This window comes from Cloeon dipterum, chromosome 1 (assembly GCF_949628265.1).
Source record: "Cloeon dipterum chromosome 1, ieCloDipt1.1, whole genome shotgun sequence".
NCBI classification, from domain to species: Eukaryota; Metazoa; Arthropoda; class Insecta; order Ephemeroptera; family Baetidae; genus Cloeon; species Cloeon dipterum.
In genome coordinates, this window is record NC_088786.1 from 14,407,993 (window position 1) to 14,421,396 (window position 13,404).

The 13,404-nt window shown below is 38.2% G+C and overlaps 1 protein-coding gene across 1 annotated transcript in view; it reads left to right on the forward strand.

The window, feature by feature from the left end:
* LOC135936973 (pikachurin-like) overlaps positions 1 to 13,404 on the forward strand; it is a 97,115-nt gene that overhangs the window by 53,125 nt on the left and 30,586 nt on the right. The window contains exon 2 of the mRNA XM_065480001.1: positions 5,280 to 5,396. Within this exon, the coding sequence (XP_065336073.1) occupies positions 5,280 to 5,396 (117 nt within the window). The remainder of the gene's footprint in view (positions 1 to 5,279; positions 5,397 to 13,404) is intronic.

Sequence of the window (13,404 nt, forward strand, 5' to 3'; positions counted from 1 at the left end):
TCACTTTTAAAGTTAAATAAAGATTTTCATTCAATGCAATACATATATAAACAAATAAATTATTTTGAGCTGTTTTTCAACAGCGCACATTTTCTAAATTACCGCCGAGGTATTTATCTTCCTTTCAACTCGTAAAATAAATTATTTTACTGAAAAATTCAAATATATCATACACTAAAAAGCTCTTATGAATCAATTTACAGTGAACATGTTTTTTAGTATGAAGCGATGCTAAAATAATTAAAAATCTATGCTATCAAGATAGTATTACTTTGAAAATTATGGGAAAGGCGAAATGTCAAACTTAAAGGCTTATCAATTTTTACGTTTTGATAAATTCACCACTGCAATACATAATAACTATAATAAGCGTAAATATGTTGCACTAAGGAACCTAGGATAATATCGAACTGATCTCAACATGGAAAAGTCAGCAAAATAGAATAAAAACTTGAACATCCTATTTTTTTCGACAGAGAAACACGATGCCACCTTAGTTAGTGTAGTGTATGGATTGCTGTGCAAATATAGAGGCTTGGCCGACTATGAGGAGCTTGCGCTTCATGCGTGTCTTGGCTTATATTGCATTAGGAATTACCCCTTGCTACTGTCAGTACAGCCGCTGGCTTTCGGTCCTAAGATCACGATGTCTCAAGCTTAGGGTTGAATACATATTTTACGTAGTCTATGATCGCTCGAGCAATGTGTTTGAGAATAAAACGGATTGATGGAGAGAGTTTGCCGGCAGCAATTTTTCTCAATATTGTCACGACGCAAGGTATAAATTTGTATGGCCGACTATAAGTCTATTGCTTTTAACGGATGCAGCGATAGCGTGAAATTGAGTAGAACTTTGAACTACAATAGAGCTTCTCGCAATAAAATGGATCGATGGAAACGTTAAGGTGCTCTGCTCGAAGGAAGAGCATCTTTGTGAAGTTTCTCCAGTGCGATAAAAGTCCATGGCGATTGGAAGCTCGAGCATAGTGGAAGGCAATAAAGAAAAAAAATTAAATTCTCAAGTTTTCTTAACTCACATTTGCTTGCAAAACTGGAAAACTTACATCCAACTTAGTCAGCTTCCACTTTGAACACGTCACTAGCCATTAGATACATGTTTATAAGGTATATAAGAAGTAATTAAAATATTGAACATAGGATTATTTTTCGATTTCAAAAGTATTTAAAATATATATCTAAAATTGGTGAAGTTCAATCTGATTTGTTACAATTTTAAGAAATAAGTAATTATGGTATTTATTATTAAAATTCGCGAAGGGAGATATTAAAAATTACACAAATTTCCTTAAGCAAATCATCTGCTCAAGGTTATGTATTAAGATAAATTGAAAAACTTCTTTAAAGTCATTATTTTATGTGTGAAAGTTATCCACCAGTAAAGAGATGAACAATTTTGATTCCAACGATATGATATTCGTCTTTAAGAATTTTTATCGCTCGTATTGCTAGAAAATAAAGTGTAGTTTAAATTGCTTTTTAGATAAAATATTTTTCTAATTAGTAACAGCGAGAAGCTTTGCATAAATCAATAATTTCAGTGGTCCTCGTGAGGTTTATGTTCAGCCGAAGACAAACAACTGCATTGAAATTAAATTAAACTAATGTACACATTTATCCATCGCGGTATCGTTATTATATGAGGTTGTTAAGTAATTAATTTAAACGCGTGCATGCATGAAAAGCGCTCTCGCTCTCACAGCTAATCGAAGTGCTCACGGCTGTAAATAGAGTATAATATTAAATCCGACGCCATCGTCACCGTCGTCGTCGCGGAAACGACGTCGACGCCGGATTTAATGAACTCGTTAAAGCGCCATTGCTGCATTTATTGAAGCTCGTGACGCGCCATATCATCTATCTTTCATTACGAAATTTGCATTTAGATGCGATTCGTCGCCCTCCCGACTGCACCCTGTTAACCCTGCGAGTGTGGTTACCACAAACCATCGAGTTGAACCAAAACCAGATATTCTCTAAAGGAGAGACACAACCATCTTTTGGCAGTTGTATAATTACTTCACTAACACATTTTGTAAAATTTGAAAGTCCAAAGCTAAACATGATTTTCCCAATAACACGCGTTGGAAACTTGACGTCATGCAAGGAGTGTGGCAACCATATCTGGAAGAAGGTTCGGCTCTCCATTCCGTTGTTGGAAAAGTTTCCATCTTTTTAATTTATAATCGCAGGAGTGTAGATGAGACTCGAAAACGAGTCGGAAGGTGAGCGATGAGATGCAAGTTGGCAATTTTGACGCTTAATCTTGTGCCGCCAGATTAAAATTATGAACGCCCCGCGACGGCGGAACTCGTCTGGCGAGCAAAGATGTGTAAGTAGCACTTCATTTTTCACCGCCAGCTTTTAGACTCTCGAGTATTTCGCTTGCATCACCATAGCCATAATAACTCTTGTGACCTGTTACAGTTCCGTCTCGCTGAAAACGATTCTTTTCAAAAGCTTCTCGCCATTTTTACTTATTCATGAAACATACACATCAGGACATTGAAATTTTGGAAGAAATGCTGGTTTAATTTTGATTGCAATTGAAAAATATAATAGTCATATTACTTTTTGTCCTTTTTGTAAATTAATGTTTTATCATTTTAGTTTCAGTAAGTAAAAAATGATATTTTACTAGTATAAAGATATTCGGTTATTTTCCATACATTTTCCCGATTCCAATCTTTCGCTTCCATATTCTCTGTCACTTTGGTAAACCATTTCTGAGACCTATACGGTCCAACTAATGGGGCCATTCAAAAGAGCGGAAAGAGCGACCAACGGGCCCATTTATTTCTAAGCAGCGGCGAAGGGTGGACAGCACTGTCCCGACTGGAAATGAAAACCACATTGCCTCCTCATCGTCGCATACTCCTGGTTGCGCGAGACAAAATTGAATGCAGAAATAATATCAGAATATTGCTTAAAACAAATTACTTTGAATTGATTTATTGTGCTCAGCTTAACCTTGCCATTGAAGAAATGAATACAATATTTTATTATTTATATAAACAATTTAAATTTGATCCATCAATCAGAAATTTCAATAGCAATTTGCGTAGTTCAATATTTTGAACAACTTGCTTAATTTTACAATATGATCATTTCCCTGGTTTGCTTGTGGAAAATTTACGTAATTTAAGCCAAATGTCCAGTCTAGACAAATTCGGAAACCCACAGTGAAAATATAAAACGATAATCCCCGGCCAGAGAAGAGCTCGCGTTATGCGCGTCTGGGATTTGTGTTGCGAGGTGCATGCGTGCACTTTTATTGCCTGCAGAGCGTGTACGAGGGCAGAGCGAATCGATGGGGAGAGGAGGATAAAAGCGGCGCAGACTTGATCCCATCGAGGATAAAAGCCAGCCAAGTTGAGTGCTCGATGAGGCAGAAAAAGTGGCCGGCCACCCTTGCTTGGGCTGCAACTCCAGCGCAACATTTGTCCCTATTCCGAGACCACTTGAGCGCGAGTTATGTCACGCGGACGACTTTTTCAATGCGTCAGCACTTCGCGAAAGTGATTTGCGGGCAGAAATTATTCACCCGTGCCCAGAGATTGGCGCGCAAGCATGAAGGCGTTTGTTTGGCCAGTTTCGCGCTGGAACATTGTGGCTTGAGAGATGAGTGTAGGCGGACGTTTTCAACGATCGGTGGTTCAAAATTCTCTTCATCCAATACTGTGGCTATGAATTTTTGTTGTGGGGATAAACGGGGATAAAGTAATGCTGCTGATGCCGACGAGGCCGAAACAGCTGCTGTACAGTGTTAGAGCGTGTGATATTTTTAAATATTTGTTCAACATATATTGCGAATTAATGTTTTATTAAACGCAATTATGCGTGCAACACAAAGTCTACAATCGTTTGTATCAATATTTACAACTTTTTGCTGTTCTCTTAAACAAACTCATTGTGGGTATTGTCCTTCCTAATTTTAAATGCATCAAATATTTGATTAATTTATTTGTAATTTTTGGCATGTTTGCAAATTTTCGGACAGCACAGATGATATTACAACGTTGTACCGAAGGAATAAGCAAATAAAGTTCGATTCCAATTCCAATTTCCTTGTTAACCGCCTATGGGAAAACTAATTGTAAAATCAATTAAAATCAAATAATCCAAAGTTGACAAGTTTTGACCACAAGGACGACCTTTAGTTTACGAAATTAGTTTTATATAGTGTATATAATATAAAATGCTCGCCACTCTAAAAGAAATTAACGAAATTTGATTAACTTATTGTTAGGGGGCAGTGCCACCGTGGGATAAGAACGTCACTGACCCTGTCCCCTAGTACGGTCAAGTAAATATACTCCGGCAACTACCAAGAAGTTGTGGTGAAAATGGAAAGAAAAATTCACCAGAACAGCAATCTACGCGGATTCTAAATTTTAACATTTTAGCTACTGCAATCTCGAACCCTTTATTATTTGCACCTTGCAAAAACGTAAAAAGTAGTGAACCGTTAACCCGCAGCCGCTTGCGCGTAAAACGAGTGCACTTGGCAGCCTTTGGATGTGTGTGCACATTTAAAACGCAGGAGTAATTAGAATTTAATAATTAACCACGCTGCGCAGCATCATTTTTTAATCCTATGCGCGCCCTTCAGCCTGGAAAAATAGTACCACCAAGTTGAAAAAACCAACTCGGCGCTTTTTATGTGCTTGTGCAGCAAAATTAAAAGCCAACTAGATTTCTTCTACTCGCGATCGCTCTTGCTCATTTTCTAATAAGGTGCACGCTCTCTGCAGTTGAAGGATTGCTCCCGGGAATGAGCATACAAGTGTAAAGAGCATTTTCTAGACGTGCCCTTTTGCTGACTTATACATATTTTTTCTACATTAGAGCAAGTCAAGCTGAGTTTGTGGTGGAAAATGCGCAATAACTGAGCTTTGCTAACGTAATAAGAATTTTCACTTCGCTTCCGTAGTGATTGACAGTATGCAAAGAGTTTTTTCTTTGCGAAATTGAACATTATCCTGGTCGTAGACCCAGTCACTCATCGGAAGTTTTTAAGGAAGTCTATACCCGTAACATTCATCAATATTTTGAAACACAATTTTCAGTACTTTGGAAAAATGGATTAGGAAAGGATTATATAATTATCGTTGGTCATTAATTTAATCAAAATAAATACATCCTGCAGGATAAAATAGTTCATCGATTTTTCCGAACATCTGCTGAGTTTATTGTTTGACGCATTCCAAAACTTCTTGATTGTATTCCATTAAATAAAATTGTGTCCTGTTTGGTTTCAGGAAAATGCGACTCAGACAACCCCTGCGAACACGTGTGTTTTGAGCTACACGACGGCATGTTTGAGTGCGACTGCAGGTCAGGATTTATCCTGCTTCCCAATGGCTACAGCTGCCAAGGTAAATTTACGGACATTGGTGAAAAATACATTTTTTCACACTGAATATCAATCTTTGATGCTTTCCACTGCGCGTCCGCTGGGGAAAAACGGAAAAGTTTTATCTCGTTTTCGTCTACGACTGAAAAAAAAGAAGGTGGAAATAAAGAAGAAAGGGAAGCGAAAAGTTTTGTGTCGGGTGCAAAACTTGCTACTTATAAAAAGCCGAGGGACGTGCTGCGTTGAACCGAATAGCGATTCGTGTGCAAATCTGGAGAATAAAGCAGCGAGACATTTTTATTGGCCCGGCCCGCCGCCACAAACAAATAAGCTTTCATCTCGAATTTGCATTGGCAATGACTGCGCGTGTGCTGGCGCAAAACAACAACAAACACATGAATCTCATCGCTCACACTCCTCTCGTGTACATGCTTGCATTGTTTATTCGTACAAAAGTAATTTGCATGTCGAACTGCGGCAAACTTGGTGATTTGCCATCGGACCTTGAGTTCATATTCTGCTGGTAGACATATACTAGGAAAAAGCAAACAATGCTAGACTGTAAATATCAATAAACTTTATCTCAAATAGAATTTAGTTCATTAGTGTGAAGCAGCTGTGATGGAGAAATAAACAGAATTGAATTGAGCTAAGTGTATAAAATATTCCCAGTTTACAATTGAAATTCAACCAATGGTCACATTCATTATTTTATATTTTAAACAGCAGGTAAATACTGGTTGAAGTTTCATCGAAATTATTGAACATTTTGTGAAGGTATCATGTTGTAACACGAAATTAAATGAGTGTTGGTTTTACACGCGAAGTAACCAACAGAGGAAAAACAATGATGTGCGCAATAACTCTTCTCGTTTCTCGACCAAAGAGACAGATCAATATCTCGCGGCTGACATAATAAATTGACTTGCGAGCACGAAGGGATTTATTAAACCGCCTCTACGATTTCTGCTGCTCTCCCTCTGTCTGCTTTGCTCTCTCTCCAACTGTTATTTGAGTCACGTTGATCGAATTTATTATACATTTGACTTGGATGTGCTTGCTGCTGCATTCTGGCCGCACCAGATCACGCGATTACTTCGTTCCCAAGCCGCAACTCACGCTCTCTAGTTGATTTTTGTGAAACAGAGTCAGAAAAGTCACTCACACAAAGAGTCGTTAAAGATATTTATATCTTTAATAAAAAGACTTGATGAAAACCAAATTTTGGAATGATGCAACCTAAATTGGATAAAAAATGAGTTTTCCCTTACCCCATTTTTATTTTAGATTTGGAGTCATAGCGTTTATTCCTCATGCTTATTTTTACCATAAGGCTGCGGAAATTCGACCTTCAAGTCAGTTAGGGCCACGTAAAAACAAATATTTTACAAACTAGTCCAATGATTCAGGGTGTCGCAATACGAAAGATGGAAGCTAAACCAGCTAGTTTTATTAAAATGTTATATGGAGAGACAAAAATCGTATATTTTTTCTACTGTTTTTACAATGACTACTTTCACAAGCAAAAAATCAGGCATGGAGGGTAAAAAAGTCGAAAAATTGTATAATAAGCATCACACGTTCTCGTACCGGACAGCTATTTCGGACGCAGTCATCATCAGCAGTACTTTACATTCAAAACAAAATTCATAGCCATAGTATAAGTTGCAGAGGATTAAATCGGTTATCGTTAAAAACGTCCGCCTACACTCATTCCAGAGTGCAAACGGAATGAGAAACGAGCAACGAAATCGGCCACCCCGCAACTCAAATCTCCTTGTGATAGAAATTCCTTTACAAAAATTAAACTAAGCCAAATAATTCCATCCGTTCTTATATGATGAGCTATTTTCAAAGAGTGAGGAATTGCTCCAAACATCACGAAAATATTTCTAGAATGGGTGTGTCTGCTTGAAGGTCGCTAACTGCTCCCAAATCAAGAGGATTTTAATGGCAAATTGCCGTGAAATTTATTTTCTCCCATTGAGAAAAAAGCTTTTAATTTTATATAAAAATAATTAAAATCGTGTGGGGGTGAATTCAATCTTATTGTTAGAACTGACACACGGGATGCCATTAGAAGGAAGCATAATCCATAAAATTATCTTACTCCATCCAAAATTGTTAAATTAACTTAAATGAAATAGTATGAGTCCGGAATTACTTATGAAGAAATCAAACTTTTATTGTAACTAAGAACGCTCCAATATTGTGTCTACGTATAAAATGAGTTTCCGGATACGCGTTCGCCAAGATTATCACATGCTAAATGGACTAAAACTGCCTAGTGAGTGTTTCATGCGCATTTAAAAGGGTGCTCGGACAGCGGTGCTCGTATTTTCTGCCTCCGTCAAAAATGTACGTCTGTGTGAAGTGCGAAAGCTGCGTGGTGATGGCCCTTAATGACACGCTAAATCTGTTTTGAAAGCGGTCCTCCCTCATATTTTAATGACTCCATTACGTGTTCTAAAGTGTTATCGTTTGTTGCACAATTTTTTGTCCCCGTTTGTCTTTGGCGAAATGACGCAAAGCTACCATCGATTTTGAAATGGTCGTAAAATGCTGCCTTCCTTGTGGCAACTTTTAACACTCCAAAACCTAGTAAAAGTACAATAGCATCAAAAACACATATTTTTTAGACTAAAAAATGTATTGAGCATATAAAAATAGTTTTTTGGAGCCAAATAACCATATGAAGATCTTCTTTTGGGTGCGCGTATTTTTCAACTATACTTTCTTATTAGTTAAAACAGACAAAACGACTTTATGTTGAAAACATCGTCAAACACTAAACTTAAATTATGTTTTTCTATGTAAAGTTGAAAAGTTGCATCCAAATGTGGAAAGAATTTTAATACTACCCTCTTAGCTATGTTATTTTACATGGTAGTTTGTTAGAGAACACAAATGAAGAAGCAGTTAGTTGTGGAGTGCGTGAGTGGAAAGAGCGAAACAGACCGATCTGACTTTGCGGCGCCAGGAGTGAGCAAGAAGAATGTTTCGCCGGCTGCAGACTGTATTTCATCTTGATTGGGTCAGAACCGCAGCAGCAGCTATTACCAGCCAGCCAGCCGCTCCAACTTTAGGGCACAGTTTGCCCCTGACGTGCCATTATCTCGCGCCGGCAGAAAAGATGGCGCTCCAGCACTAATTGAGCCAGGATGAGCCTGGCCAGAGATTACCTACACCGATCTCATCTGCTGGCCGAGAAAAGAATCAGCTGCTGCCTTTCAATCTCTCGCGAAATTGGTCCGTTTTCCAAGATACCGACTGCGCTTGAATTAGGACCGCATGCGGCACATTCAGCGGTTTCTTTTTACGCTCAATTTACAGAGTTTTGTGTGTGCGTCAATGGCAATCTGTTTTTATTGTGGCCCTGAAAGCGTTTGACGTCAGCACATCACATGTAATTTCTCTTGGTCGGTCAGACTAATTAATATTTTGTCGTATTCCACCATACGAATGCACGTCTGACGATCTCTTTAATTTAAGAGACTGCTTTTGTAACGCCAAAATTAGTCTAGAATATATGAATTTCAGCATCATGTATGAATTCCGGGATAAATTTCTATTAAAAACTATTCTCAACTTGAAATTTCCTCGAATATTTTAGCATTTATGGAAAAATGTTGTTTTTAGAGCTTTGAGTGCACCTTTTAACAGTGGTCACCCCTTGCCGCAATAATTTTTAACGTGGTGCTATCATTCATCCTTACAAATATTGTATTGTTTCACGTGCACTTTGCGACCAAAATTTTCTGGGGATCGAGCAAAAGGCGCGAGGCAACCATAAACTCGCAATAAATTATTCACGCGGTGACATTAAGCGGCCATTAAAACGGAGAACGACACTGCTGCGCGTGCACACTGCACAGGGCGCCACAGCCAGAAATATTAAAAATGGAACAGACTTATAGTGGAAATGGCACGTAAATTGGTCCGTCCTTGAGTTCTCAGCCACACGGAATTCTATATTTGCATAAAATGACTTCCATGCGATAGAAGAGCGATACAAATGGCATGAAAAACGCATTAATTAGTTAATTTTTCCTTTTTGATGAAGACTTGAAAATTCGGTTGTAAAATATCAGCGGTTCACTTTCTAGAATAAATTGTTACTATTTCTCTTCTTTTGTTTAAATACCATTATAAAATTTCATATCTGAACTTTTTATGGAGATATTTTGTTTTATGGACTAAAAGAGTGAAGGAAATAGGGACATAAAGCACACAAGAAAGAATGTGTAATTTTTGCAGTTAAATATTCACACGCTCACATAAGAAGCAACCCTTTTTGTCTTGAATAGAAAATTTTAAAACCAGAGTTAATTGTTTGCAGAAAAATTATGTTTGAAAGTCTTTGCATTATTACGATAAATTGTTAATTATTTTAATGCGTGATTAATTACCCCAAGAAATGTTGTTTTAATGATCCTCTATCATTAAGGGGTTTAAACGAGAGCTCGATTTATTGAAAGACATTTTAAGTAGCATTGCCTATTAATATTCAACTTGTCTACACACAGCTGAAATATTCATCGTTTAATATCTCATAGAGAACACTTGCACCAGTGAACAGGCTTTTGCTGTCTAATTTCACGTGAATCTCCCGCTTTTTGCGCGGTTTTGTGTGAGTTATTAGCGCAGGGTGGCACGTCCCTGGCCCTGGCAAAGCCGACTGGTATTACACCTCGCCTTTTTCCTCCGCAGACACTCGCGAGAGCCTTTTTGTATTCATTGCGGCGTCTCGCTGTTTTCCAAAAGACGCTGTTTCCAGCAGTCAGTGTAATAATGGATGACGTTAGGATCCAGTGGCGGAGACGTTAGCTAAAAGAACCGTGTTTCGTGTGAAAAACAACTATGGAAGGTTAGAATATGTATAGTAGTGAATTCAATTATTGTTCAGTTTTTTTATTTCACACATTTCAAATTAAACTGCCTTAACACAAGATAGATTTAGCTATTCTGAAGTTTTAAATTTAATGCAATTTAATTGTAAATCTGTATTTGCTATTTAAAATTGCCCCTGAGCTGTATAGCTCGGCAACGTGGACAATTTTTAAAATTATTTTTATCCGACTATGGGTTAATTAATTTACAATTTTTACTATATTGATCAGATCTAATAAAAATAAAAAAGATTATTTCCGTTCAATAACTAATCAGCCATTTAAATCATTTGATGCAAATTTTTCTTTGGTTTGTTGGCAAACTGTGGTATCTTCCTGAAGCGCCCCTGCCGTGCGAGGAGTGCAAAAGCCGCACGATTTCTCGGCAGACTCGCGCGCTAGGGGCGCGAACGGTTACTGAGCCCACCCCCGAGCGGGCCGAGGAGTCTCAGTGTGTGTTCTCTCGCTCTCACAAGGAGTCTCGAGATTTACGGCGGCGTCCGCCAGATAAGGGAAAATAATAAGCACATAACTCAGGCCGGAATCGATGATTGCAGACAGCCCGGCGCAGCACATGCACCGAGCATGCCAATGCAGCAGGCTGGCTCTCTCTTTTCAGCCGAAATTAGATTTCGCCATCATAAATTTGCAGCACGTGCCCCTCCCTCCTTGTTGGCTTTTTGTATGTTGTGTACTGGCAAAACGCTCGTTGCTGCTGTTTTGTACTTTATTGTGTGCTCGACTATCGCCTCGTCCATGCTGGGCAAGCTGTGTACACACGCTAAAATTTATATATAACGTGCTTTATCGGCGTGTTTGGTCAATTCCGTTATTGGCACGCTGTGCGGAGTGAAAATATTTTGAGCTAGCGGAATCGGAAATCATCCTGTGACTTGCAGGAGATCCGTGATAGCTTGCTGTGCCTTAACGAAATCCTACTCCTTTTGCGAGTTCAAGTTCCAAGTCATTTTTTGCTCGCTTTTTATGTGAACATTTTATAATTGTGCCGTCGTGACTGCGGTCTTTTTATCATCAAGAAATTAAAATGCGCTCACCCTCGGGTTCAAATCGTTATTAATTTGCACTCCCTCTTATGGCGCCCTCAGGCAACAGCTTTACGAACACGAGTGTTGCGAGAGCTGGAAAGGGCGAACTAGTTATAAATATACAATTCACACCCATATAACTAATAAATTCACACGAAGTTTAAAATCACTACTCTCATTAAAAAGTACTTCAGGCGTGAGATAACTTTGCGTATTAGTTTAGACACTCGTGTCGTCTCGGCTGTTGCAGGGCAAGTGAATACGACAATCGGTGCTGCGACAGGAGGGGAGTAAAAGTGACCTGTTGTGCAGGTTGCATACGCTGACAAGCTGTCCTCATAGTGCAGTTATTTGCAGCGTTTGATCTTTTTTGCGCATTCATTAAGTTCCTACTTGTCATTTAGATATATAATTTGAACATTATTCCAACAATTTTTATTGGTCAGCTAGTATATGAACGATATGAACATAGTATGAATATTGAATAAATAATTTATGTACCATGAAAGTTTACAACAGACATATCTCATACAATGCAATTTTTTAATTGTATTTGTCTTTTATTATGGTTTAGGCATCCATTATTTAAAAAAATGTACTTCAAGTATTTAGTGATCAGGTTTCATAATATATATACATCAATAAAGAAAAACAGTAGCGTGATATAACACCATAGCATTCAATTGTTTTTAGGCATTATTTCTGGTTTTCCTTTTTCTGTACATTTTCAAAGAATACACGATATATTTGTTGAGCTAAACAAGTACACTAATTTTGGTCAAAATATTCCCACGTGCAATGGAGATAACCCATTTCCGTGCAAATTACTGTGCTCTAAAATATGCAGAAAATAAATTAACGTTACAAGTGCTCCTGTGCCGTGCACGTCACAATGAAAGTGCTTTTGAGCACGCAACCCGCGGCAAAGCAGATTCATTCTCGAATACGAATGTTTACATTACGAAAATCTGCACGAGCGAGCAACGGAATTAGCCACGGAGAGCATATTGTTTTCCTGCTGGCAACAACAGGGACAAGAGCCATAAATTAGCACAGACTTTTAATTTACAAGCTGTCCGCCTGCAAAGTGGAGATTTATTCTCTGCTCTACGCTGCGAGAGTAAAACCGAAACGCCAACAAGTGAATGCTTGATGATGAAATCAGCGTTGTGAATAAAAAAATTGCACATCATCTGGGGAGCGTGTAATTTCATTATTTCCACAACGTCACATGATGATGATTGCTCGCCAAATAAATTATTATTTCTCGTCAGCGTTGTTTGCTCTCATTTGTTTATTCTGGCTGTAGTGTTTTGTTTGTCCAGAGAACAAGCTAGCTTGAAACAGCGCCTGTACATAGGGTAATCAACAATATTGCGTGTGTTTGGGTGGGCGAATCGACCGAGCAATCGATGCTGGTGGTTTTGCTAATACGTGGGCGACTTTTTTCAAATGAATGGTAGTTGTGAATTGGCTTTTAATTTGTCAACTGGGAAGATAGTCAGAAAATAAATCGTTGCAAAGCCAATCAAGTCAATAATTTCAATTTTGTGAAATCAAATAAATTTTTATATTGTTATTAAGTTGCATAAAAAATTAAATATGCAATGCAGCAATTACAATTTCTAAGAAAACGATTAATTTCTAAAACAGGACTTGATGGTAGAAATACCGTCTTAACCTTGGAAGACATTAAATCAATCATATTCCTGATGGTCTATTTTAAATTAAATCTGCCACATAAAGGCAGAGCATTATTTCTTATGACTATCTAAAAAGTCGCTAGGTCGAGAGACAAGCACCAAATAAAAAATGTTGCTATATTTTGAACTGGTATAACTAGGTTCTCGTACCATTAGTATAATAGTAGCCAAATACTTGTTTTGTTCGTCAATGGTATATTTACAATACCTCGGCACTAAATAGGAGGATCGCCAGCGGAACCGAGCAGGTTGCCAAAATTTGGCAAATGTTCAGCCAGCAGCTCACTATCTAACAGAAGCACACCTGTGCGGTACTAACGCTCTCCGGCTCCCTTGATTTATACCAGGCGTACAACTGTCCCTGGCGTTTAGAACTCGCACGCTGCCAAGTA